Source organism: Colobus angolensis, unplaced genomic scaffold (genome assembly GCF_000951035.1).
Source record: "Colobus angolensis palliatus isolate OR3802 unplaced genomic scaffold, Cang.pa_1.0 Scaffold7, whole genome shotgun sequence".
Lineage (NCBI taxonomy): Eukaryota > Metazoa > Chordata > Mammalia > Primates > Cercopithecidae > Colobus > Colobus angolensis.
The window spans coordinates 30,152,879-30,180,602 of NW_012120709.1; the positions used below are offsets into that span (position 1 = coordinate 30,152,879).

Below are 27,724 nucleotides of genomic sequence, written 5' to 3' on the forward strand. Positions count from 1 at the left end.
AGGAAGTGGGCTGAATTAATCATGAGCTGTCCACCAGCTGAGGTTTTAGAGATTAAGTAGGGTTTGGATGATGCTGTTTTTCAGACCGATGACTGCATAGCACATTGAAGGTCTAGGCTAGCGCTTGACAGAGTGGGTGCAAAAAGATGTTATTAGAATGAGTGATGATCAGACTGGCAAGCACACCAAGCACTATTCAGATACATTGGCAGTGACTAGGTGAATTCACTGAATTAGGGATTTTTCATTTACAAAATGAGGTGAGAGGAAGGCTTCTTTTGTTTTTTTGTTCTTGTTTTTTCATTTTCATGTTAAACTGGGAAAGGACAAACTAAGATATATTCTGAAGTGTGTCTAGCTCTTGCTTCTCTTTCTTCCTGCAAAGATGAAATGACACAGCCTTTTCCCTCAGATTTATGTGAGGAGGACTCACAGATTCTGAGATGGGTAGAATTTCTTGTTTTGATCCAATAATTTTGGGGAGAGAGGAGGGAGCTGCTGTCTCTTAACCATGCACTGCTCTTCACACTTTCCAGCATATTCCTGCTTTGAAAAGTGACTTTCCTAGTAATATTTCTAGGTGGACATCTAAGGAGAAACCTGCAACTGAGAAGGAAGTCTGAGTGTGTATTCTCTATTTGGGAATAGAGAAACTAAAGGGGCATGCCATTAAACAAGTGGTGAGAATAAAGGCTGGGGTAGGGACAGGCAAGGAGTGTTTGAGGTTGGGGCTCTGATTCAAGACTGAGGTGACAGTGAAGGTCAACAGGGCAAGGTGCTCTTGGGGCCAACTGGATTGAGCAATCACATTCATGGCTGTCAAGCAGTAAGAACGGGAAAATCAGACTGAGCCAAGCTTGGCCTTAAGTGAATTGTGTTACCGAGGATCAGACATGGGAAATATCCAGCACCAAGACAACAGATGGGGTTTCCAAAGTGATAATAATAGCCCTTGAGAACTCTTCTAAGCCCTTTAATAAGCAACATCAGGCCAGATAAAGCTTCCAGAGAAACACACATCTAGTCTGGGTCTTTTATAAGATTATGGGAAGAGACAGGGAGGTGGGTGGAGATTGGAAGTAGGCTGGTGATCACAGTACCTTGTTGATTTACAGTCATGATCAAATCTCCCAGGAAGGAGTTTAGTTGCAATTCAGGAGAAATAATGATGTACAAACCAACTAGAAAGAGAACCAAAATAGGACCGACTCTCAAAGCACATTGCTAGCATCCACCAAAAAGCAAAGTGGTAGAGAAGCAGTGAGTGGGATTAGGGGTGAGAGAAGATGGAGAACATTAGGACAGGCAATGGTTAGATGGAAGCTAAAAAATAAGGAAAGGAAGCAGCTATGTTCTAAGTGGAAAGAGAACTGAAAGAGGAGTCAGAAGACCTGGATTCTTGCTGTCTACCTACCAGCTAGGTTTCCTTATAATTTAGTAAAGCTACTTAACCTCAGAGAGCCTCAGTTTCTTCTTTTGTAATGTGAATATTCATAACACTGACTTCACAGGACCAGTTATAGAGAAGAGATAAAATAGTTAAGTGAAAATACTTTGTAAACCATATAGTTCTAATGAAAGTGTCAAGAATTGAGAAGAATGTAGACGTTAGAAAGAGTGTGGAAGGTAACCTGTCAAGGATAAATAAGTGATAAGTACCATTCAGCTTCATTAAAAGCCATGCAAGCAGCATCTGAGTTGGGTTTTTTAAAAAAGAAGAGAAAAAGGCAATCATGCATACTGCCTGGTTCAACTTAGATATAAGAGCTATTGGACCACCGAGGAAAACGGAGTGGTAGTAAGCATCTTGCTACTATGGCAAGCTGTGGTATCCATGAGCTATGGACTGGAAAACTTTCACACTAAGGCCAATTTTCCTAACTATAAAGTTAAAAAGATCTATATTCTCTCCCTTATTTCAGAGGGATTGTGTGGAAAATTACCAATAAGAAGAGTCTTGAATTTATTGCAAATATTTTCTTCAACAAAATCAGACTCTTTAATGTGTTAATGATCTAGTTTGGGACTGGGCACGGTTGCTCATGCCTGTAATCGCAGTGCTTTGAGAGGCTGAGGCTGGCGGATTGCTTGAGCCCAGGAGTTCAAGATTAACCTGGGCAACATAGCAAGCCCCCTGTCTCTACAAAAAATACAAAAATTAGCCAGGCATAGTGGTGCATGCCTGTAGTCCCAGTTACCTGGGGGCTGAGGTGGGAGGATTGCTTAAACCTGGGGCAGTTGAGGCTGCAGTGATCTGAGATCGCACCACTGCACTCTAGCCTGGAAGACAGAGTGAGACTCTGTCTCCAAAAAAAAAAAAAAAAAGGTCTGCTTTTAAGTACTTTCCTAGGGATGGAAGAATGAAAAAAAAAAAATGAGCTTTTAAAGTAAAGCTCTAAACCAATGGAATATGGTCTTTCCCTATAAAGGGAGGTCCCAGATCTGAGGGACCTCTCTCTCACTGAATCCCAGTCACCTTCATCTTCTTACATTCGGTAAAGCATCTTTGCCCTCTCTTGTCCCTAGGTGCTGAAGGATGTCACACTCGGACCTGTCACTCAATTAAAATGAAACACGAGATATCGACTAAAATTTTTTCCAGTTTCTCTACTCCCTCAAAATCTAGGGGAAAAAATCGGAACATTGTGCATTCATAAGTGAAGTATTTGGAAGCCACCTACCCATCCCTCCCCTCTCACACCACTTATTCGCTCATGATTCATCTCAGACTAAACATTTTTCTTAGTTTAAATATCATTCTCAGATGCACTCTCTTTCTGGAGCGTATTTCACATTCACAAATCTTTACATAAAGGAAGTTCTTTAAGTCTACCTCATGTTCTTCTCTCTGCTTTTTTGGCCACTTTCTAGTAATCTGACTCTATCAGAGTTGACCTCAGCCCAGTGTGTGCTTGTGAAAGAAGCACTGCCATAGACAAGTCCAATGTCAGTCTGTCCAGAAACAAAGTTATCCACTGGGCACAGTGCCTCACGCCTATAATCCCAGTACTTTGGGAGGCTGAGGTGGGTGGGTCATTTGAGGTCAGAAGTTCGAGACTAGCCAGGCCAACATAGTGAAACCCCCTCTGTACTAAAAATACAAAATTTAGCCAGGTGTGGTGGTGCATGCCTGTAATCGCAGCTACTGGAGAGGCCGAGGCATGAAAATCGCTTGAACCCAAGAGGCAGAGGTTGCAGTGAGCCGAGATCACACCACTGCACTCTAGCCTAGGTGACAGAGGCTCCATCTCAAACAAAAAAACAAAAAACAAAACAAAAAAATCCATCCCAGGAAGTGTAAACTGGGCAGCACCTAAGGCTTATTTCTGCTCCAGTTTATCCTCTTAAGCCTCTTATTCAGTTAGCCCTGTATGAGTCTTAGTTGCCTCCTGTTTATAAAATGAGGAATAATACTGGTGGCACAGAAATTTTGAGAGGAAGAACTCAGGAATTTCAGTCCTAATGCCCAGGTAGTGCGCTCACAGGGAGGGCACACATACATTCTCGCAATAGGATCAAGAACGTGTTCAGAAACATGTTGCATGACTTTTTAAGAGCCACTTAAATTACCATTGGTCCTTCCTAAGTCTCCTGGCCTTGTCTTCTTGGAGGGAACCTTAGCGACCCATCAGGATCTAGCTCAGGAGTACTAAGCTCCAGAGAGCACGTTAGTCCATGCTTCAGGATCTTTCTGTCACTGGAGAACCTAGACAGGCATGCTTCACTCTGATGCTATAGCAAAGTGGGCCATGAACTTGACAAAACTGACTTCAAGGAATCCAAGTTCATGACACACTTTTGCTGTAACCCGAACTAATCACTCCTGCTTCCTTCTGTTAAGACATCCACTCTCTTGCAGTAATGGAGAATGAACCAGTTCCAGCCAGTTAAGGGCAGAGGGAGGTGCTAACTCCAGCACTTTTACAAAGTCATTTGGAGCACAGGGGAGAAATCCAGTTGGCTTTGGAGTGTCTTGCTGGAAAACTAGGACAGGATGAGGTTGAGTCTATGTAGAAATGTTGGCTTCTCGGTTCTGACAGAGTCTTATGGTACATAGAGGTCTGATGGAGTTAGGAAGTCAGAGGTGAAAGCTCAGAGCCAGGTGGATATATGGATGAATGAATAGAAGGATGGATGCATGAAGGGATGCAATGGGGCCCTTGGGGCGCCCTCCTGATGCCATTGACATTGCTGAACATGGGATGTCGAGTCCCTCAGGTGTTCAGGCCACCTACCAAAGATAAAACAACTCACTGAGAATTTCCCACCCAGTTCAGCCCAGCCCAGCCCCAAAATTCTTTGACCAAAGAAGGGAGTTGGAGAATCCTATGCCTCTGTTACCATGGGCAAGTTCAGGTTGCCTCAACCCTCAGGCCAAAGCAGTTCCCTTCTGAAGCGCTGACATCATACAGAGTTTTGTGGCTTAAAGAATTACCCTGAGGGCGTGGACCCCAGGCAGGGTGGACAGTGACCTAAGGGACCAAATTTAAAGTCACTTCAGTTGTGGGCAACAAAGTCACTTGTACAACCTGCCATCCACATCTGCCTTCCCCTCCCATGTTCCTGTAGGTCACCTCATGTCACACTGCTCCTGTTCTATTCCTCCACTGGTACTGCAGAGTTCTCCTTGTTCTCAGATGGGATGGCAAGGTAGTCAGACCTATAGAGGACACAGGGAAAGGGAATCAGAGCTTCAGTGCCTGGGGTGGGAACACAAGAGGGGGAAGGAGCAGGGCACAGGAGCAAGGATCTATAGAACAACTCTGCATTTCCTTCTGCTGTGTTTCCCAAGAGAAAAACAACCTTTTCTGCAGATTAAAATAATCATCTCCCCCATATATGTATATGAACACCCACCAGGAGTGTATAGCTTCTCATTTGTCCACGTTGTCTTCAGCATTTAGTTAGATTAATATGTTGGCCAAGGCTCATGCCTCTAATCCCAGCACTTTGGGAGGCCAAGGCAGGAAAATTGCTTGAGCCCAAGGGTTCAAGCCTGGGCAACATAGCGAAACCCTGTCTCTACAAAAAATACAGAAAACTAGCCTGGCATGGTGGTACGTGCCTGTAGTCCCAGCTACTTGGGAGGCTAAGGTGGGAGGATCACCTGAGCCTGGGAGGTTGAGACCATGATTACGCCACTGCACTCCGGCCTGGCGACAGTGAGACCATGTCTCAAAAATAAAATAAAATAAAATGTTGATCAAAATGACAGCTGTGAAATTATATTTTATAGTTGTTTCACATGTTTATAGGCTATTTGGGTTTCTACTTCTGAAATCTGACTGTTCATTTGCTTTCCGGTTCTTCTGAGATCTTTGTCTTTTTCACATTGATTTTTCTTTGATGGTTTCACATTTTGACAATTTCTCCCAGTCTCTTGTTTGTCTATGAATTTTGCTTATGGAGTCTTCTAATGAACAGCTGATTCTTTACATATAATGTAATCAAAATTATTTTTCCTCTTGGATTTGTGCCTTTTGTATTTTATTTGGGAAATTTTCTCTATTGCAAGGTGATAAAGATATTCTCTTATATTCCCTTAATGAAATTTTCAAGTTTGACTTTTACTTTGTGTTTAAATCCCCTCACAATTTATTTTGGTTTAGTATGAGAGACGGGGAATCTAATTTTGTTTTGTGTTTTTCTTTGTTTGTTTCTATATAGATTAGGAATCTTCCCTGGATCACTTACTGGGCAGTTCATTCTTCCTTCAATGATTATAACATCATCTCTCTCACGTATCAGGTTTTCCTACATGCATTAACCTGATTGGGGGCTTTTTGTTTTGTTTGTCCATTTCGTATGCCTGTGCAGTATCACAAACTCTGTATTCTGATAGCTCTGTAAGAGACCTTCATCTGGCTGGGCGCGGTGGCTCACGCCTGTAATCCCAGCACTTTGGGAGGCTGAGGCAGGTGCATCACGAGGTCAGGAGATTGAGACTATCCTGGCTAACATGGTGAAATCCCGTCTCTGCTAAAAAATACAAAAAATTAGCCAGGCATGGTGGTGGGCACCTGTAGTCCCAGCTACTCGGGAGGCTGAGGCAGGAGAATGGTGTGAACCAGGGAGGCAGAGCTTGCAGTGAGCCAAGATCGCACCACTGCACTCCAGCCTGGGCAACAGAGCAAGACTCCATCTCAAAAAAATTTAAAAAAAATAAAATAAAATAAACCTTTATCTCTGATAAGACAAATCCTACCAATCTCTTGCAAATTTACTGCTCTTTCTTTGAAATGGTTTAGACCAAGGGTGGGCAAACTGTGGCCTAAGAGCTAAGGATGGTTGTTTGCAAACAAATAGAAGAACAATACGTGACAGAGACCTATGGAGCCTGCAAAGCCTAAAACACATATTATCTGGCTATCCCTTGGTTTAGACTATTTTTGGCCACTTAGCCTTCCCTGTGACTTTTAAGATCAGTTTATTAAGTTCTTTGAGAAATCTAATGGGCATTTTGATTGGAATTTCATTGAATTTGAAGATTAATTTGGAAGAAAATTGTTTACACTTGTGAGGTTTTATTCTCCATCTAGTTACATTTAAAGCCTTTCAGTAAAGATTTGTAACTTTTTCTTTAAGTGTCTCATAAATTTTCGTCAAATTTATCCCAGGAACTGGAGAGTACTTGTTGCTATTGTAACTTTAAAAGCATTTTAATATTTTAAATATTTAAATATGTTACTAAATTTGTTGCTGGAATACAGGCGATTTTTATATTTTGATTTCTATCAACAATTTTGTGGAATATTCTTCCTAGTCCTAATAGTATTTTTGTAGATTCTTTTAGGTATCCTATGTAAATAGTAGGTATAAATAATGAGCATTTAGTTTCTTCCTTTCCAAGTCTTTTTCTTCCTTGTATTTTGTTGGTCTTCACCTAGGATTTCTGATATAATATTGATAGAAACAGGGAGAGGTAGTCTCCTTGATATGTTCCTGATATTACAGGCATTTGAGGTTTCAACACATAGATGATATTTGCTATAGGCTCTCTTAGTAGCTGCCATTTATCACTTTAAAGATGCTTGGTGTTTAGATGTAGATGTATTTTATTTATTCTGCTCAGGGTATATTATGCATCTTAAATCTGAAGAGTCATCCTTCCCTCAGTCGCTCTGTCTCTGAACACTGTCTCTCTTCCATTCTCTGTTCTATTCTTTTTTTCTTTTTTGAGACAGAGTCTCACTCTGTCTCTAGGAGTACAGTGGCATGATCTTGGCTCACTGCAACCTCCACTTTCTGGGTTCAAGGGATTCTCCTGCCTCAGCTTCCTGAGCAACTGGGATTACAGGCACACACCACCATGCCCAGCTAATTTTTGTACTTTTAGTAGAGACAGGGTTTCACCATGTTGGCTAGGATGGTCTCGATCTCCTGACCTCATGATCTGCCTGCCTCGGCCTCCTAAAATGCTGGGATTACAGGTGTGAGCCACTGTACCCAGCGTCTCTGTTCTATTCTAATACACCTTCCCATTTTGTTTCCTTTAGATTTCTTTGTCATGGTTCATCTTTTTCCATCTCTGTTCTTCAGTCTGTAGAACTTTCTCACATTGATCTTCTGGTTATCAGTATCTAATCTTCTGTAGAAGCAATCCATTGAGTTTTAAATTTTATTGGCTATATTGTTCACTTCCAGATTATTTTGTTTGTTTCTATTCAAATCTGCCTGCTCTTGTATCTGAGAAATTTACTCTACTCTTATGCTTTTGGCTTTTTCTTTTATTGCTCTAACTATTTAAACAAGCTTATTTTTATTATTTGTTTATTTCTGAGACAGCCTGTCACCCAGGCTGGACGGCAGTGCTGCAATCACAGCTCCCTGCAGCCTCAAACTCCTGAGTTCAAGTGATCCTCCCACCTCAGCCTCCTGAGCAGCCGACACCACTGGTATGCGCCACCATACCTAGCTGATTTTATTTTTCAACCTCTCCATGTTGGCCAGGCTGGTCTTGAACTCCTGGACTCAATCAATCCTCCCTCCTCTGCCTCCCAAAGTGCTGGGATTACAGGCGTGAGCTACTGTACCGGGCAAACTTATTTTTTTATATTTTGTTGGGTCCTTCTTGTGTCTAAACCTCCTGGGATTCAATCCTGCCATTTTTCACTCTTGCTTATGCTAGATGACTTTTCGCCTTGTTTTTTAGTTTTGGACTGGACTGTGAAATCAGATCCGGCAGTGTTCTCTCTGGGGAGTCCTACCAGGCCTCGGCTGAGAGTGAGTTCCTTCAGAATGGGTTTCATTTGCTTCTGTAAGACATTCACAGTTATCACTGGCCGGGGACTAATTTTTACTGCATTTCTCAGCTTAGAGGTTCCTGGGTCATGTGGATAGTATACACTGAAATCTCAGACAATGTGAGAGCAGGTTTGTGGTTACTAATTCTCAAGAATCTTTATTTTTCTACTTGGAGTTAGGCCAAGATGGCTAAGTTTCCTTGGTTTCTCCCTGGGCTGGTGGGCTGATTATTTTCTGGACTAGCCTTTATGTGAGTTGTAACCTTCTGAGGATTCTGGCTCTGCGGAGGGCCTCAGTTCCAGCTCTGTTTCTTGTGCAGGCCCAATTGTAGGTTCTTCCTATCCAAGCACTAAAATCCAAGCACTGAAGTCACCAGGAATTGCTGCCTCCCTCAGCAGCATGCTTCTTTCTCTCCTTATATTCAGTCAGTTGTAATGTTTTACTTCCCTAAGATCAGAGATATCATGCAAAATGATGCTTTTTTTTTCGAGACTGAATCTTGTTCTGTCGCCAACGCTGGAGGGCAGTGGCACAATCTCGGCTCACTGCAAACTCTGCCTCCCAGGTTCATGCCATTCTCCCGCCTCAGCCTCCCGAGTAGCTAGGACTACAGGCACCTGCCACCACGTCCAGCTAATTTTTTGTATTTTTAGTAGAGACGGGGTTTCACCGTGTTAGCCAGGATGGTCTCGATCTCCTGACCTCGTGATCTGCCCACCTCGGCCTCCCAAAGTGCTGGGATTACAGGCAAGAGCCACTGCGCCCAGCCAAAATGATGCTTTCTTTATCAAACATTTCTAACTGGTAATAGCCTAGACTTTTTAGGGTTTGCCTCAGCAATGTTGCTAGAAATCTGTGGGCTTTTTCTATCTTTTCCTTCCCCAGATAACCAGCCAGCATGATCTCTTAAGACTCTTTGCTCTTACAGACCCCATCATTTCTCAAATATGCTCACCCTCAAGTGACTAGAGTCTCAGAGCAAATGGCTAAGGTACAGGCTGGACATTAGAGGATTAGAGTCCCCACTCTGGACATCTAAGCACTACCAGGCTTTACGGGAAAGAACATGTTGCCTGGAGCTCCTTTGCTAGCAAAGGGCAGTGCCCAGATGACCTGAGGAACTCCATGGTATAAAGCAAACAGTTAAATGTGATAGAAAGAGCATGAACATTAGAACTAGAGAGACCTGGGTTGAAATCTCAGCCTCTCCTCTCACTATCTGTGTGCCTTGGTAAGCTGCTATGAGACTGCTTGGCATTTATAGAATGGTTATAATAATGTTACTTTTTTGTTGTGTTTTTGGATTTTTATTGCTGTTATTCTTTGAAAGAGAGTCTTGCTCTGTTGCCTAGGCTGGAGTGCAGTGGCACCATCTTGGCTTACTACAACCTCTGCCTCCCAGATTCAAGTGATTCTCCTGCCTCAGCCTTCTGAATAGCTGGGATTATGGGAATGTGCCACCATGCCCTGCTAATTTTTTATACTTTTAGTAGAGACAGGATTTCACCATGTTGGTCAGGCTGGTCTTGAACTCCTGACTTCAGGTGATCCTCCTGCCTCAGCCTCCCAAAATGCTGAGATTACAGGCATGACAGCCACCATGCCCAGCTATAATAATATTACTTTAATGGGTTGTGGTAGCAGCTGATGGTCTTTGCCTTAGTGGTTAAGTGTGCTGGCCAAGAATCAGCAGGCCTGAATTCAAACATCGCTTTGTTTCTTAAGTGATGTTTGAATTAAGCAAATGTTTAATATTTCTTAAGTGATATTTCAACATAATGTTGGAAGTTCTGGCTAGGGCACTCAGGCAAGAGAAAGAAATAAAGGGTATTCAATTAGGAAAAGATGAAGTCAAATTGCCCCTGTTTGCTGATGACATGATTGCATATTTAGAAAACCCCATCATCTCAGCCCACAACCTCCTTAAGCTGATAAGCAACTTCAGCAAAGTCTCAGGATACAAAATCAATGTGCAAAATCACATGCATTCTTATACACCAATAACAGACGAACAGAGCCAAATCATGAATGAACTCCCATTCACAATTGCTTCAAAGAGAATAAAATACCTAGCAATCCAACTTACAAGGGATGTGAAGGACCTCCTCAAGGAGAACTACAAACCACTGCTCAGTGAAATAAAAGAGGACACAAACAAATGGAAGAACATTGCATGCTCATGGATAGGAAGAATCAATATCGTGAAAATGGCCATACTGCCCAAGGTAATTTATACATTCAATGCCATCCCCATTAAGCTACCAATGACTTTCTTCACAGAATTGGAAAAAACTACTTTAAAGTTCATTATGGAACCAAAAAAGAGCCCGCATTGCCAAGACAATCCTAAGCCAAAAGAACAAAGCTGGAGGCATCACGCTACCTGACTTCAAACTATACTACAAGGCTACAGTAACCAAAACAGTATGGTACTGGTACCAAAACAGAGATATAGACCAATGGAACAGAACAGAACCCTCAGAAATAACAGCACACATCTACAACCATCTGATCTTTGACAAACCTGACAAAAACAAGAAATGGGGAAAGGATTCCCTATTTAATAAATGGTGCTGGGAAAACTGGTTAGCCATAAGTAGAAAGCTGAAACTGGATCCCTTCCTTACTCCTTATACGAAAATTAATTCAAGATGGATTAGAGACTTAAATGTTAGACCTAAAACCATAAAAACCCTAGAAGAAAACCTAGGCAATGCCATTCAGGACATAGGCATGGGTGATATTTGAATTAAGAGTTTGCCTTACATTTCACAGATGAGAAAAATGAATTTGGGAGAGTTTGCTCCCAAATTCAGTGTTCTCATTTGTAAAATGGGTATAATAATGGTGCCTATCTCTTAAGTAGTGATCAGGAAGAGGGTGGAGGATGAATGTAAACTGCTTAGCACCTCACCTGTGAGAGCAAGCATTCTGAGGGTGCTAGCTTTCATTATTACTTTGGCATCTCTGAACTTACGCGTTTTCTTGGGCTGCCTCTTCAGCTTTTGAGACCTTTCTGTAGCAATATATCATCTCAATGAGCAGCCACAAAGTGAGGAAGACCAGAAGGATGTACATCATGATTTCTGAGACCACAGAGGTGAAGTCCTCTCCGGCTGAAAGAAAGAGAATGAGGCTCAGAATATGCAAGACCAGCAAACCTAGGGCCGTCGTTGGAGCCATATTTTTAAATACAGCTTAAATAAAGACTGAGTAAAGAAACTCAAGAAGGTGTCAAAGGAATTCCAAATCCTGACTCTCCCACCCATTGGCTTTCTTACTGACTGTCGTCGGTTGCTCAGGAGCCAGGGAAGAGGGAGTGGGATGCCTGGAAGCAGCAGCAGAGCAGTGGAAGGAATCTTGGCCTCAAAGTGAGCTATCTAGAGCTGGCTCTCCATTTTGCTATTTACAAGTAAGTAAACAACATTTTCCCTTACTTGAGACTCAGTTTCTTAGTTTGTAGGATGAGGATAATAACACCAGTCAGGGGTTTGTGAATATTACATTATCTAATGTATTTCAGAACATCTTGTGAGATTAAAAGTCTACACAGATGTAAGGAACATGCCTTATTTCAGCTGCCTCTGTCTTTTGAGCTGCCGATGGTAGAAGGTGGTATTCCTGGGGAGAGAGCATTGGAAAACTCATTCAGGGTCAACACAGACAATCTCCATGTGATATGCACATGTTCTCTACAAGTCTGGGTTAGAAACAAGACCTTCCAGGTCATCCCAAAACCAGACATCAATATTGGAGGATTTAGTGTATCAACCACATTGTCCCCAGGGCTGTACATTTGAAACAGTTAGGATCCTGCCATTTCCCTGCTGAAAACTCTTCAATGCTCCACACTGCCCTTACGATGAAGTCCCAACTCTGTTCACATGACATGCAAGGGCCTTCACAATCCAGGCTTTCTTACCTCACTTTCATTTGGTTGGCCAGAAAAACTGCTACACACTGTGGTATGTTAGAATCTGTGAACTTTTCTTCCTCTTCCCTCTTCCTGGATTGTGTCTGTCACCTATGGATAGTTGTGTGCTAATATCCTCTCCTGCTTTGCAGTCTCCCAGTAGTTCTAGATTCCTATGAGGTCCCGTCCTTTGTGAAACCATCCCCAACTTCTCATGCAGAGCTGTTCACAACCTTCTCCATGTACTTTTCTTTTCTTTCTTTCTTTTTTTTTTTAGATGGAGCGTCTCTCTTGTCACCCAGGTTGGAGTGCAATGGCATGATCTTGGCTCACTGAAATCTCCCCCTCCCAGGTTCAAGCAATTCTCCTGCCTCAGTCTCCCAAGTAGCTGACATTACAGGCGCCCACCACCACACCCAGCTAATTTTTTATACTTTTAGTAGAGATGGAGTTTCACCATGTTGGCCAGGCTGGTCTTGAACTCCTGACCTCAGGTGATCCTCCCGTGTTGGCCTCCCAAAGTGCTGGGATTATAGGCGTGAGCCACTGCGCCCGGCCTCCATGCACTTTTCTCATCCATCTGTTATAAGAGTTGTATTGTGTTGATCTTTCTTTTCTGTGGACTGTGTGCTTGTTGAGAACATATTTATTTCTGGATTATCTGCCTGCTGTGTAAATCTTAGAATATTTAAAGTGCTCAATAAGTACTTATTGAATGAGTGAAAATAAATATTATCTTATTTGTGTCATGATCAACAAAAAGGACCATTAAAACATACTACATGGCAGATATCCTGATATATCTACTCCTTGCCAGTGGGAGGAATGTTGCAGCTGCCTCTCCCCTTGCCAGCTCTCAACAGCAAGTCAGATTTATGATCTGCAGTTGTCCATTGGATCTAAGTCACCCCCAAATCCTTGGTTGTTAAGAGTACAGCACAGCCTGCCATAACTTTCAGCCCAGAAAGAAGTCCAAAGGCTCCAGGATCATCCAGGTTTCCAGCTGGAGCTAGAGGTCATAGATGCAGTGTGAGGCACATGAGAATGCTGTACGGCTCAAACATCTCACTGGCTTGCTACCACCTGGCGCATTATTTATGATTTGTTTGGCTTAAAGCATGCTTTCTCTTTCAAAATGCAGTATCCCACAAATGGCAATACAGGAAGCTGTCCTCAGTATTTTTAGTTACCTGTAGGTGAAGGGGCCTCAGGTTTCTGCCTTAGGGCCGGGAGGTGACAGCCTACGCCAGAATAAACCCAACTTGAACAAAGAGAACCAGGGAGACCTTCTAGGACCACAGGAATGGAGGACAAGTGGGGTTGGTGGCAGGTGTCATGGTGTGTGTGTCGGGGGGTGCATAGCTCTGAGCAAGATGAGGGTAGGGAGTATCTGATGTCACAGAGGCAAAAAAGGAAAGAAAAAAGAAAAAGTGGCAGGGGGTAGGGGTGGTGGCGGTGGGAAAAGAAGCAGTGGAAATAAAGCCCGCAGGATAGGCAAACAATCTGGATTTTCGTCCTGCTTCCAGTGCTAATTTGCTTCATGTCCCTGAGCAAGTCCCTTGCTCTTGCAGAGAACTCTTCTCCCAGCCACAAAATGAGGGGCACCAGAGCTGCATCCTCCAATCACCTGGGGAGTCATTCAACTTGCATATGACCTCACTCACCCCTGCCGACCTCACACCTGCAAGGGCGCTGCAGAGGTGTCTACATTTGGAGGAAGCCAGTGTGAGCGATTCTGATGTCTGCCCTTTATCCAGAGGCTCTGGATTAAATAAATGATATCCACGCTTCCTTCACACCCGACCATCCACGAGGCTCTGTGGCTCTGATAATAAACTTGTTTTTCCTTCTGTTTTTACCCGAGGCTTGCTCTGGTGCCTGGCAGACGAACTAGCTCAGCCTTGCCACACTTCCCACCAGCTATGCACGAGGGTCTCTGGAGGCAAAAGCCTGAGAGAGCGGAGGTGGAGACAGCTGGACACTGTGCTAGGGTCTGGCAGGCACCAATCGAAAGCTCCAGATGGTGACCAGGAGAGGGCGCCAGGGCCCCACCCCCGAGGGGAAAGGCGTGTAACAAACGGGGGCTAAAGGAACTTCAGAACAGGGGAGTATCTTAGAGAGCCCCTGGCCCACCCCTTCATTTCACACCAGAGGAGCGGGGCTCAGAGCAGGGAGGTGACTCATCAGGTCTGAATTTAGGAGTCCTGAGAGTCCTTCTGCACTTTCAGAAATTGACCTACCTTCCATTTTAGTCATATTGTCTGACCCGTTTGTTCATTCACTCCGAGGACTGAAACCTTGCTTCATTATTTTTATCACAACGACATGATAAAAAATGAATAAACCTGTGGCCTGGAGGTTAGGATTCCTGGATCCTTTTTTCTAGGAAGAGCCCTGTCTTTAACTTGATCTTTTCTTTCATGCCCCACACTTTGGCCGGCTCAGCAGCAGTGATAATGCTGGAGATAGACTGAGAAAGGCTGGAACTGCCCCCTCAGGATGCAGGACTCTGGTTGCAACAGAGACACCGGAGTCAGGCTGCTGAAAGGCCTTCCCACGCACGAACACGAACTAGCTGTAGATGTCCAAAGATTTTAAACAAGGCTAGAGAGCTATCACCCTGTCCCCTTCTCCCAGCAGAGAATGAACTATGTAATAAGAGATGCCACAGATGGGGACGGGGTTGCACGTGTGATTACTGTGAAGAAAGACAAAAGAAGAAAAGACTGTCAAACTTTGGTTTAGAGAGAGGTTCTCAAAGTGTGGTCCCGGCAAGCAGCACGGCCTGCCAGGCAGCGTGTCACTCAATGCAAACTCTCAGGCTCCACCGACGAAAGCGGAAAGGCTGGCTTCCAAAAAGCCCTGCAGGAGATTTTGAGGTTTGCTAATGTTTGAGAACCCCTGGCTTAGAGGCATGTATTGCTTACAGGCAGAAGGAGAGATGACTTCGAGGTAACCTCATGAGATTTCTCTGCGCCCACTGAGTCAGGGATTCAACCTAGGCCTGAGAAGAAGGCCTAGCTGAATCAGTAGCTTTAGGCCTCATGGAGGCTAGCCTCTTTCTCTGAGGGACCAGGAAGAGCTCATTCTACCATCTCCAAGCCTTTCTGCTTTGAGGAAAGGCACAGAAAGACAAGCTGCTTGGGCGGTTTACAGGAAGCTGGCCACCAGAGGAAGATGGGTCAATGGTGACATTTTTAGATGTCACCATTCCAAATACACAGGTTTTTGCACTCTTTAAGGGCCTCACTCATGTGGAAAACTGCTGTCCTACCCTTCCCTGCCCACAGAGAGCCGGACGCCCTAGAGACCCTGTGCCTCAGCCTCACCCTCCTCGGTGACTCTTAGGGGGATCAGCCGCGTCGTCTTCACAAAGGGCCGATGCGCCTCAAACTCAAACTCCCGGGACACGTTGCAGGTGTAGAGGCCAGAGTCGTTCAGAGTGACGTTGAGCACAGTGATGGACACGTCCTGCAGGTCCTTGCTGCCATTCCACTGCAGGCGGCCCTGAAAGGGGCTCTCCACCTCCTGGTGGCCATTCCGATACTCGTAGATCTGCAAATAGAGGAGCAGACGAGGGTAGGGCCAGGAGAGGAGATGGCAGGAGAAAGCTGAGTTACGGACAGGGCAGAGAAAAGGAGCAGAATTGTGCATGGACAGGGAAGAGAGGCAACAATGTCACCAGCAGACCCAGAATGTGGGGGTGGGATGAAGAGGCACAGAGGAGGGTAGGGAAGGGAGCAAAGACAGGGAAGGACAGGCAGAGGCAGCAAGCATCAGCGCATGTGGATATGGTGAGGACAGAGGCAGCCAGGGGTGTGCAGGAAGAAGCTTGGCAGAAAAAAAAGCAGTGGAAAGAGGGAGAACAAAGGCAGGCGGGAGAAGGGTATGGGAGCCCAGGAGGCAGACATTGAGAGAAAGACAGGATTGGAAAGAGACAGAAGGAGAGAACAAGAGAGTGAGATGTGTCCCAGGGCCGCCAGCAAGAGAACAAGGTAGAGACAGCAAGACAGGCAGATTTATTAGTAATAAAGACATGTGAAAGCCTTGGCTTTAAAACTGGACTCTCTGTGCTGGTACTCATCAAGGCCTGTGGGACAGGCTGGGACAGGCCACAGGAAGGGGGCCCAGGATGCTGAAGCATGGCAGATGAGCAGAGAGCCATCACCAGAGAGGCACACATCACATCTTTTGCTTTGGACCGAATTTTAACTGAAATCTCATCTTTTAAATTTCTTTCCTCAACACTTCCACCCTCTGACATAACACACCTTTTTTTTCCCCCTCTCTCTCTATAGCTGTGCTGGCTATTCTAGTCTCCACTAGCCACAGGTAGCTACTTAAATTCAATTTCTTAGAAATTAAATAAAATGTAAAACTCAGTTCCTCAGTGGCACTGGCCACATTTCAATTATTCATAGCCACATGTGGCTGGTGGCCACTGTATTGCACAGCACAGAGAGAGAAGGTTGCCACCATCACAAACATTTCTATGAGACAGCCTTGCTCTGGATTTCCATGGCTGTTTTTGCTGTCGTTGTTTTATTTTTCATTTTCTTCTTCTCCTTCTGATCCACCTCACTTTGGGCAGACCTGGAAGCACTGCGGGCAGCTATGAGTGGTACATGACCAGGCCTGAAGTCCCTGGGGGACTTTGCATCTGGCCAAGACATCCAGCCTCCTACAGCTGGGGGCTAGCCTCAGTTGCAGCTTCATTGACGTGTCACTGTCAAACCTGAGCCAGGCTCTGGGAAGTCTCCGCTGGTCCCAGTCTTGGCACCTGACTGTAGCAAATTTACATCAGAATGGCACATAGAAGCTAGAGTCAGAAATGAGTTCGGCTTTAGGATAGTGAGAAAGAAGAGCAAGCTAAACCCAGTTTCAGCCTTCTGTTGTCTCTGTTACAAATCTTTGTGAAGGAGAAACTTGCTCCCAGGAAGGCAAAGCAGAGCCATAAAAAGGGCCTTGTATCTGCTGTTAGACCACCTGGCTCAAGTCTAAGCTGTCTTAGTTATTAACTTAACTTCTTTGAACCTCAGTTTCCTCATTTCTGTGTCTATCTTTTCTCTAGCAAACACTTTACATAGTGCTTACTATATTCCAGAAACTATTTTTAATGCATTAAAAATTATAGCTCATGAGTCCCGGTAACAGCCCTATAATTTGGCTATGCTTTATATCCCCACTTTAAAAATGACGAAACCGAGGCACAGAAAGGTTGACCAACATGTCCAAAGACACAGAGGTAATAAGTGTGAAGTCAAGAATCAAACCCAGGTGACCTGGCTCCAGAGTCAGTGAAGGAGTAAATAACAGTCATCTCCAAGGTGGTATTCAAAATATATGACAACCGACCAGGCGCGGTGGCTCACGCCTGGAATCCCAGCACTTTGGGAGGCCGAGGTGGGTGGATCACCTGAGGCCAGGAGTGACCAGCCTGGCTAACATGGCAAAACTCTTTCTGTACTAAAAATACAAAAAATTAGCTGGGCATGGTGGTGCATGCCTGTAGTCCCAGCTACTGGGGAGGCTGAGGTGGGAGAATCGCTTGAACCTGGGAGGTGGAGATTGCAGTGAGCGAGATCATGCCACTGCACTCCAGCTGGGTGACAAAGGGAGACTTCTTTGAGAGAAAGAGAGAGAGAGAATATATACATACATACATACATACATATATACGTGTGTGTGTGTGTATGTGTGTGTGTGTATATATATATATATGACAACCACTTTGCCACTGGCACCAACCAACCAGAACTGACATTGGCTATGCTGCAGGAGCAGAATCTGGAAGACTCCCTGCTCCGCCAGGAGCGAATCTCTCAGTTTCCAAATCATGGATAAGTCTGGGGGTTCAGCCACTTAGGAGACTTGGCACAGCAAGTATCCATGAGAGAACTGTCTAAAATAATTTATTCGCTGATGTGGCTGTACTGGGTGTCCCGGGTGAATATCACCCTTGGATCACTCTTGGTCATCCCTGTCATTCCTATTTCACTAGGACTGTAGGAGTTAAAGGAGCTAACCTTTGTTATTTCACATAATGATGCTTTGTGTTATTCCCATTTATTTGTTAACTTAATGCATATAATAGGATGGCACAGAAGATTAGATGAAAACACCTGCAAATTGCCTGTTAGGGTACCTATCACATAGTAGGCTTTATGGCTTATCTCTTTCCTCTGCTTCCTCCAGCCTATAATCAAGGGTGCTTGCAGCTGGCCCAGTGCCCTTTCTTTCAAAGAAGCTGGGGCTTCACTAAGGCTGTCAGTTATCTGCTGAGGAGCTGTCAGTGTTTGAAAGAGAAAGAGCCAGTGTTTGCTAGCTCGGCATCCCCCAGACTGTCAGGAGCCAGGCTGGGAACAGCAGAGGCCAGCAGAAGAAAGGCCAGAGTCAGCAGTCTAACATACAAGGAAATCTTTACCGCCCTCGGGCCTGTAGAACCATTCCACCACCGTGGTGGCCTCCACCTCCTCTCTCTTCATGCAGGAGATGCAGCGCAGCTTCATGGGGTTGCCCTGCACGGCCTCCGTCTCCGAGGGCACTTCCACACACACGGGGAAGCAGACACTGGCTGCAGAGAGGACGGGTGACAGGGAAGGAACAGCAGGTGGGGGGGAGGGGCACAGGAGAGAGGTGTTGGAGAAGAAGGAGGGAGGGAGGAGAGACAGAGAAGGAAGAGTTATGAGGCTAACTTGAAAAAAGTCACATGCACGTGTCTATACCTTCACCTGTGCTCCCTGAGTGTACAGGCTCAGAACAGGTACACATTGGAGGTCTAGACCTCCAATGTAGACATTGACTGAAATCCTTCCCCTGGAGGCAGTAGAGATGCAGCACAGTACATTATACTTGAGCCCTGTCCTCTAAGTCTTATAGCCCAAGTGGGAGACAGGGCATGCGCCTACCCAGCGACCATCCATCCCTCTTCATCCCCCTACCATTCATTAAAATCCACTCTCTGCCAGGTCTGATGCTAGACTAGAGATGCAAAGATGAATAAAACACTAACTATGCCCTACGTGCATTTATAACCTAATAGGGAACACAATTCCTAACTAGGGATTAAACCTGACCACAGCAAGTAACACACTCATGACATGCTCTGCTCACAGAGGACAGGCAGTGAGTTACTCCCAGTTGGCCTGGGGAAAAAGGAAGAGAAGGATGATGAAACATGAGGCTAGAAAGGTAGACAGGACCCAAGCTGTGAAGACCACTGTGTGTCCCTTCCAGTGTGAGGTAACAAATGCTTTAAAGCCATGGAGAGATGTAATTATATCTGTGTTGCATGAAAACTGTAGGTAATTCTGACACATGGTGGAGGTTGGAGCAGCAGTGAAGAAAATGGCGAGCGGACCGCCAGGCTGGAGCAATGGTCTACGTAGAGGAGTATAGTGAGGCAAGTTAAAATCTGGAGGGGGGTCAGATTGTGGGACACCTTGCATGCCACACAGAGGTCTAGACTTAGTGTTTCTGCCCTCTGGAAACTTGAAGTCTGCTTTTTAAAAGGAGGCAAGTATATCAGCTTGATAATTCAGAATAATTTGAGTGGGACAAGGCTGCCAGCAAAACATGTGCAAATGTGGGCTGCATTAACAGATGTACAGTGTGCAGGAGGAAGGAGGCGTAGCTTCTTGGCACTGCTTTTGGAACAAATCTGGACTATTACGATCAGTTCAGGATGTCATATTTTAAAAAAGGAAGTTGTTCAAAGAGTGCATGCCCAGAGGTGAAGGGATGGTGAAGGGTCTGGAGATAAAGTCTGGTGAGGAACAAATGGGAGGACTTGAGTTGCTTAGCTTGGACACAGAACATATCTGTCTTCAAATATTTGAAGGCTGGCAGGAGGAAGAGAAATATGATTCTGCCCAACCCTAAAAGTTATAAGAAAAAAATAAGTTTAATGCAATAAAAAAAGAATTTGCTGGTTTTAGAGCTGTTCACAAATGCAAATAACTAAATGGTAAGAGAGTGTACACAGCATTGTTTGGGATATTTGAAAGCAAGATGAGGCCAGGTGCTGTGTCTCACACCTGTAATCCCAGCACTTTAGGAGGCTAAGGTGGGAGGACTGCTTGATGTCAGGGGTCCGAGACCAGCCTGGGCAACATAGTGAGACCCCTCAGTCTACAAAAATAAAATAAAATAAAAATTAGGCAAACATGAAAGCACACAACTGTAGTCGCAGCCACTCAGGAGGTCAGAAGGTTGCTTGAGTCCAGGAGTGTGAGGCTGCAATGAGCTATGATGGCACCACTGCACTCCAGACTGGCTGACAGAGGAAGACCCTATCTCTTAAAAAAAAAAAAAAAAAAAGTTGGCCACCACGGATTCTTACATTAGAATTAGAATTAGACTTTGAAGATCCCTTCTGATGCTATTTTTTCGTGAATTAATAATAAAAACAGAACCCCCAGAAAAAAAGAAATATTACACACTGACATTTAAAAACTAGTCCACTGTTAATGGTCAGCCTGTTCATCTCCTGGCAGAGCGTTCTTTCCTAAAAGCAGGGGAAGGTTTTATTTAGAGCTTAACATGACACTGACATAAATGAATTTTGAGTCCAAAACCTGTGTCTGATTGACTTAGAAGGCAGTGTATTTCATTTTAAAATATAGAGTTTAAAAACTAGTGGCACCATAATTAAGTTAAAGCTTTAAAAATCAAGGTAAAATAAATTTAATTGGGTTTTCAACTCTCCAGCAAGCTGGGCGAGTCTTATCTGACAGTCTTCAAGAGGGCCTAGTGCTTCTGCAGATGGTGAGCCACTTTAATGGAGAGGGGGCCCACATCTAGGGAGAACTGATCAGAAACATCTTCAGCATGTGACGAGTTTGAAGTATTGATTATAGATCTGATTAAACAAAAAGGAAATGTGGTTTGTGCAAAAGTTTGTGAGTGGGCAGAGGGGTAGAGGGTATGTAGCAGGAACTCCGTGTAGCATGGAACCTTGAGGCACATTCATATTTAATGAGAGCTGGCAAAGATAAATTCATTCATTTCATGTTGACAAACTCAGAAGTGGAGTAAGAAGTCTCAAGGAACGCACAGTTACAATTCTAGAGGCAGGGTGAAGATAGAATTTGACAACTGAAGATCTGGGTTTGATGTATTATGTAATCTCTCTGAGACTCAGTTTATTCATCAACATAATGCTGAAAATTACATCTCTCTAGTAGGTTTATCATGAGAGTTCTATGGCTTAATTTACATGAACATGCTTTGTACAAATGTCATTATTCATGTTATTCTATCCTTTGTTTATTTCACAAATATACTGAGTACCTTCTGGGTGCCAGGCATTATTCTAGGCATGACGAATACACCAGAAAACAAAATAGAAGAATCCTTGTTTTATGGAGCCTACATTCCAGTGGAGGTAGAGGGAAAACAGCAACATTAAATGGTAAAAAGTTCTGTGAGAAAAAACAAAACAGTACAGGAGAGAGCGTGTTCACAGGATCATTGGAGGATAGCCTTTCTGAGAAGGTATCATTGAGCAGGCACTGAAGAAAAGAAATGAGGGTATAAGCTAAACACATATCTGTGTGAAGGCATGTCAAACACAGGAAATTGCTACTCCAGGGCTTAAGGGGCCCAAAGGAGTGTGTTTGTCATGCTCAACAGACAGCAAACAGCCCAATGTGGAAATTATGGCAAACAAAGTGAGAATAGAAGGGGATGAAGTAGTGGGAGGGATGGGCAGGACCAGATCGCAGCAGGTCTTATTGGTCATGTGACAACCTTGGCATTTGCTTAGAGTAACATAGGAGCAGCAGAAGGTTCTGAGAGGAAGAATGATGGGATCTGATTGGTGCAAGATCATATGATCTGATGCTGCATTGGGAATAAACTGATGAAGTGAAAGACACAAGGGTGGAATCAAAACAGTTAAGAGGCCTGGTACAGGGATCTGATTGGAAGACGATGTTGTTTGGGTGAAGATGACAGTAGAGCTGGTGGAGTTTGAAAGAAAAGAAATGAAAGAAATGAAAGAAAATGATTTGCTGGATTAACATCTTTTTTTTTTTTTAGACGGAGTCTTGCTCTGTCGCTCAGGCTGGAGTACAGTGGCTGGATCTCAGCTCACTGCAAGCTCCGCCTCCCGGGTTTACACCATTCTCCTGCCTCAGCCTCCCGAGTAGCTGGGACTACAGGCGCCAGCCACCTCACCCGGCTAGTTTTTTGTATTTTTAGTAGAGATGGGGTTTCACCATGTTAGCCAGGATGGTCTCGATCTCCTGACCTCGTGATCCGCCCGTCTCGGCCTCCCAAAGTGCTGGGATTACAGGCTTGAGCCACCGCGCCCGGCCGGATTAACACTTTGATTAGGTGAGAGGTGATGTGCTCTAGGGAACAAGTAGATGGGATGGCAGACATAGAAGCACAGTCAGTTCATTTATAGTTAATGGAGGGAAGGCAGTCAGGATGGCAATTGGGGTATGGCAGCGAGTGGGGTAGCCCCTCTCCTTTCTGGGTTGCCCCTAAGGTAACAATAATCCAAGGTATCATCATAGAACAAGTCCCACTGCTTCCCTTCTAGTCAAAATCCAGTTTCAGGGCGTGAGAACTCTGCTCATGTGATCCTGGAGAGTACATTGAAAAACGGCCACAAAGTCTCCCCACCTCTGTTTGCTTGCCTTTTGCAGTATGACTTGCTGCTCCTTGCTTCAAGAGGTAACGTCTGTTTCTCCACCCCTTGAGTCTTCAGCACACCACTGCCTTTCTCTTTCTCTTCTTTCTTTTCTTTTCTTTCTCTCTCTCTCTTCTTTCTTTTCCTTCCTTCCTTCCTTCCTTCTTTCCTTCTTTCCTTCTTTCTTTTGATGGAGTTTTGCTCTTGTTGCCCAGGCTGGTGTGCAATGGCATGATCTTGGCTTACCGCAACCTCCGTCTCCTGGGTTCAAACAATTCTCCTGCCTCAGCCTCCTGAGTACCTGGGATTACAGGCGCCCACCATCATGCCTGGCTAATTTTTGTATTTTTAATAAAGACGGGCTTTCACTATGTTTGCCAGGCTAGTCTCAAACTTCTGACCTCAGGTGATCCACCCACCTTGGCCTCCCAAAGTGCTAGGATTACAGATGTGAGCCACCGTGCCTGGCCCACCATTGTCTTTCTTTCTGTGAAGCCCTTTAGGTATTCAAAGAAGGCTGTAAATATGGCAGAAGCTCAACCTACATTGCTGACTAAAAGTAACAAACTCTTGGAATAATGTTGACCAAATCATTTGACCTTTGTTCTTCTCTTCAATTTCCATAATAATAATGAAGAAATGTATGAGAAGGAAAACCATGATGTATTAATAATGATCATATTTCACTAAGGAGTAGCATCCATCTATCATAGGTGGATAATAAAGTATTATGAACCAACTTCTCTGAGGCCCTCAAATCTTTCTCTTCTTCGGACATTGTCAAATTTTTCCTCCTATGATTGCTCTAAAACGCTTTCCTTTGCACTAAGATAATGAAAAATTTGATTACAATATAAACAGTTTCCAAAAAGGGGTAATAAATGAAGTTATTTTTAGATTCTGACACCCTGACGTGACTTGGTCTGCCAATTTAGCTGGTCACTTAGGGCCTTGAATAGGATGCATGAAGGACCACTAGGGGAAGAGAGGAAAACACTCCCTAATGCACAGGGCAACTGGAATGGCAGGCCTGGAGAGGAAGGGCAGAGAAGGTACTAGGTGCTAGTAGGTGAGGCCCTAGGACAGGTGATGGTGTAGGGGAGGGATGGGATGGTAGCTCAGAAGAGAAATGGGAGGACAGGTGCCCTCCTGGCGATTGTGCATAGTAGCACATGTGTCCATGAGAGGTGCTGGAAGGAGCACTGGAAGACTGAAATCAGAAAACAAGGGTTCTCTAGCAAGTCCTTTCCCTTTCCTGAGCTCATTTTCTCACCTCTAAACTGGAAAGAACACTCTTTCCCCTGACTACCTCAGGGAGAGATATGAGGACCAAAACAAGCAATGTATTGAAAAGTACTTTGTAAACTGTGATGCACAGGCAAGTATAGGGTTTTACTTACTTATTTTTTCAAAGGCTGGGCATGGTGACTCACGCCTATAATCCTAGAACTATGGGAGGCTGAAGCAGGAGGATTACTTGAGCCCAGGAGTTAGAGACCAGCCTGGGCAATATGGTGACACATTGTCTGTATTAATTTTTTTTAAATCTCTTTAAAAAGTAAAAATTATTACATGCTTTAATAAAGGAAATAAGGAAACTTTTTTCCATGCATGCAGAAAGTAAATGGAAAGACTCTTTCCCTTCATATTGTACATCATATTAAAAAATCAACTTTGGAAGGGGGAACGCATCTAACCCAGCATTGTCCAATATTGGAATTACATGCAAATCAAATGAAATTGTGTCTGTGAAGGGAGGCTGTTTTTCTCACATGTAACAACTAGGTATCCTGAACCACTGCTCTTTCCCTTCCACAGCCTTTCAGTTTGGTGAGACAACACTTAGGTTGCAAAGAAACTGAGAATGGGCAAAGATGGGCATACTGTGTACACTTCTTCCAAAGTTTTTTGGGGGTTGGGGAGAGGATGGGCACTCTGTCAATTCTAGCAATATTCTTCAAAGATTTCTCTACCATTCATCTGTGGAGCTGAAAAGGATGTTAGATATCACCTGTGCCAACTTCCAAACATTACACAGAAGGAACCAGATAGCACTCTAAGGTTGTTACATCATAAGCTAGTGGCAAAGCTGAGACTCCAATGCAGGTTGCACAAGTTCTAGTTAAAAGATTCTTGGATGATAGCATGTTCTCTCCCTCTACTGCAATTCAGAAAGGGATCTCAAAATCTTAGATTAGGGTTTAGGAAGAAAGTCTCTGCAGAGTCTCACCCCAACCCTTATCTACAACTTCAGCTCTACCTACACTCTTTTTATATGGCCAGACTATCATCTTCTATGCCTCCTGTCCCCAGCCTTAGTCTCCCCTGAGAAAATTTCAGCCTTAATCTTCAAGGCAGGTGAGATCACTGGCAACCTATTATGGCTGCTCCGTCTCCAGGTCTGGTACTCTATTGGGGATGGCTGGTGATGAGTCTGCCCTTGGGGCTGACGTTACCTCCCTCCTCGACCTTCCTAGTAGTCTGTCTCATCAGGCATTTTGACAGGAAGCTTAGCTCTGCCTCTGGTCACATGCAAAATCCATATAATGCTGGCAGCTAGAGTTAGTCCTGGAGGCTTGAAAAAGTAATACTAAAGCAAAGAGGCAGTTCCTATCAGCATGTCTGCCACCATATAGGCAGGATGAGTTTCATGCCAACCATGTTCAGGCGTGAACATAAGCTCACATGCCTCGTTTCAGGGAGTCAGGTGGGTACAATTGTGTCCAATTACCCTGGGTATTGATTTTAGCATGGAGAAAGGTAGCTAAGATCATGTAAAGCAATCTATCTGCTGAAGCGAACCTATATTTTATCTGAGGATCTAATCATAGACACCAAGGCAGAGATGCCCAGAACTACCACGCCCCACCCCCCACCATACACACACTACTACACTCTCACCCATGCATTCCGATGTCTATACTAACATGCTCAGACACATGCTAATGCACACATCCAGACACTGAAATATATTTACATACAGTAAAACATTGTCTCAATCACACAATTAGACATTATCATATAGACTCAACTCCCTTTACACACATTCAGGCACTCCAAGACCGTTTCTGACACTCTCCTCAGTCTTTACTGTTCCAAGTGTAAGATTCCCTTATTTGGAGGGGGAAGGTCACCTCAGTCTCTCACAGCTGACAAACAATAATCTATCCACCTTTGAAGGCAAAAACCCAGCTTTCCTCCCAAACACCAAAGCATCTTAGTTCCACAGGTTCATGCAAACAAACAAACAAAAAAAAAAAAAAAGAAGAAGAAGAAGAAGAAAGATGCGTTTCACAGTTGCCTATTTATTTACTATATAGCAGTAAATGGCTGAAGCCTGTTTTCTTCCCATTCCTTGTTAAAATTAAGAAGATGATGAGCAACTAAAGTATTTTCACTCTCAAAATTCATGCATCCAGCTTTCATGTTTGTTTATTTCATGTTTGTTTAAAAAAAATTGTTTATTTTTTAATATACAGAAACGAATTTGAAGACCCAGTAAGCTTTCCAAGTATGGACTCCTTGATGAGATATAAAATGTAACCACACAGGAGGTTTTTGTTCGTGAACGTGACTGCATTTCCTTTCAGCAAAGGGAAAGGGAAAAAATACTTTGGAATGATCAGGAAACTGGAGGAAGGGCGGAAGAACCACCAAAGGAGGTTGGAGAATACCGGGAAAGGGCGGTGGGGAGGTACCTTTCCAATCTCAAAATCCCAGCTCTCATGGAACCCCTGCGATCTCCATGTCTGGCAGCTATGCACAGAGGGAAGCCAGCCAGAGCTCTTTTCTGTCACCAACGACATCAATGTGTTATTATTGTTAGCATTATTACTGTTACCTCCATGCGGCATGGCGAGGTGCTGGTACTTACCCCAGTAGATAAGCACGAGAGAAGCCAGGGGAAACAATCTGTTGAAGGCAGGCATCTTCTGAGGCTGGCGGCTTCCGAGGCTACACAGAGAGATTCCCTCGGTCAAGGACTGCGCCTTCTCAGATTCTTTCGAGGAAACCCTTTGGGACGAACTGCCCCCAGGGGGCGACTTTCTGACCGAAGGAAGGGCCGAGCACCGGTGCCTGGGGAGGCCCTGGGGGCTCTTGGAGCCGGGCGGGGACTTTGGACCCAAAGCGACCCCACTGAACCTCCCCACTTCGAGGGAGATGATCAGCCGCTCCGCGCCCGCTCTCGCCGGCGCTCAGCACCACGGACAGTCGCCTCCCCGCCCACCCCGGAACTCCAGCTTCCACTCGCGCCCCTGCCTCGCTCGTTTGCGTCCAGGGCAAGCTCAGCTCGGAAGGGAGTCGCACTGCTGGCCTAGCAGCCAGGCTGTCGAAGGGTCCAGGTTGATTCACCTCTCGCCTCCCCAGGATCTGCTGCACTCGAACTGGGATCCTCCGAGCCCCGCGGCTCCTGCTTCGTCCACCCTGACTGCTTCTTCAGCTGGGCGTGTCCCCACTCCTGAAGCCGCCGGGGCCGCCCGTCTGGGCTACAGAATGCGTTCCACGTCGGTCCCGTCCACGCCCGCCCACGGCTCCCCGGGGAGGTGCAGCGGGGCCGGGAAGGAAGCGGCAGCTCCCGTTCGGCAGGCGATGTCAGAGGTTGGGGGGTGGGTGTAGAGGGGGGGGCCCCTTCCCGGGAGCTCGCCCCGGGATGGTGCGGGGTCCCGACCCCGGGTGGCGGGTGATCAGCAACCCTTCTCTAGGCCCCCAGGCCGTGTGTGCTGTCAGCCCTGACATGCGCAGGCGGCTCTCCGCCCCCACCGCCGCCCCGGACCCTCCCCCTAGTGCACACTCCCCACCCCCTAATGGGCGTGCCCCTCCCAGTGCCCAGCGCCGCACCGAGCGGGGGCGGAGCCGGGAGCGGCGCAGACACTTCCAGCCCGGAGATCTCGGCTCGCGCGCTGGCTGTTCTCTCCAGGTCTCCCTCT

The 27,724-nt window shown here is 45.1% G+C and overlaps 1 protein-coding gene across 1 annotated transcript; it reads right to left on the minus strand.

The window, feature by feature from the left end:
* Positions 1–295: 295 nt before the first annotated feature.
* Positions 296–27,532, minus strand: SCN3B (sodium channel, voltage gated, type III beta subunit). The gene is made up of 7 exons (XM_011927005.1): positions 27,150–27,532; positions 26,671–26,750; positions 18,568–18,731; positions 15,487–15,712; positions 11,222–11,360; positions 4,575–4,660; positions 296–4,231 (listed from the first exon to the last, which is right to left on the minus strand). The coding sequence occupies exons 2-6, from the start codon at positions 26,723–26,725 to the stop codon at positions 4,597–4,599; spliced, it is 648 nt and encodes a 215-aa protein (XP_011782395.1). The 5' UTR covers positions 26,726–26,750; positions 27,150–27,532; the 3' UTR covers positions 296–4,231; positions 4,575–4,596.
* Between the last annotated feature and the right edge of the window lie 192 nt (positions 27,533–27,724).

Coding starts and splice junctions, on each gene's coding strand:
- SCN3B (XM_011927005.1), bottom strand. CDS start 26,725: ATGCCTGCCTTCAACAGATTGTTTCCCCTGGCTTCTCTCGTGCTTATC. Junction 18,732..26,670: donor TCTCGTGCTTATCTACTGGG/GTAAGTACCAGC, acceptor TCCTCTCTGCAG/CCAGTGTCTGCTTCCCCGTG. Junction 15,713..18,567: donor AGGGCGGTAAAGATTTCCTT/GTATGTTAGACT, acceptor CTCTATTTGCAG/ATCTACGAGTATCGGAATGG.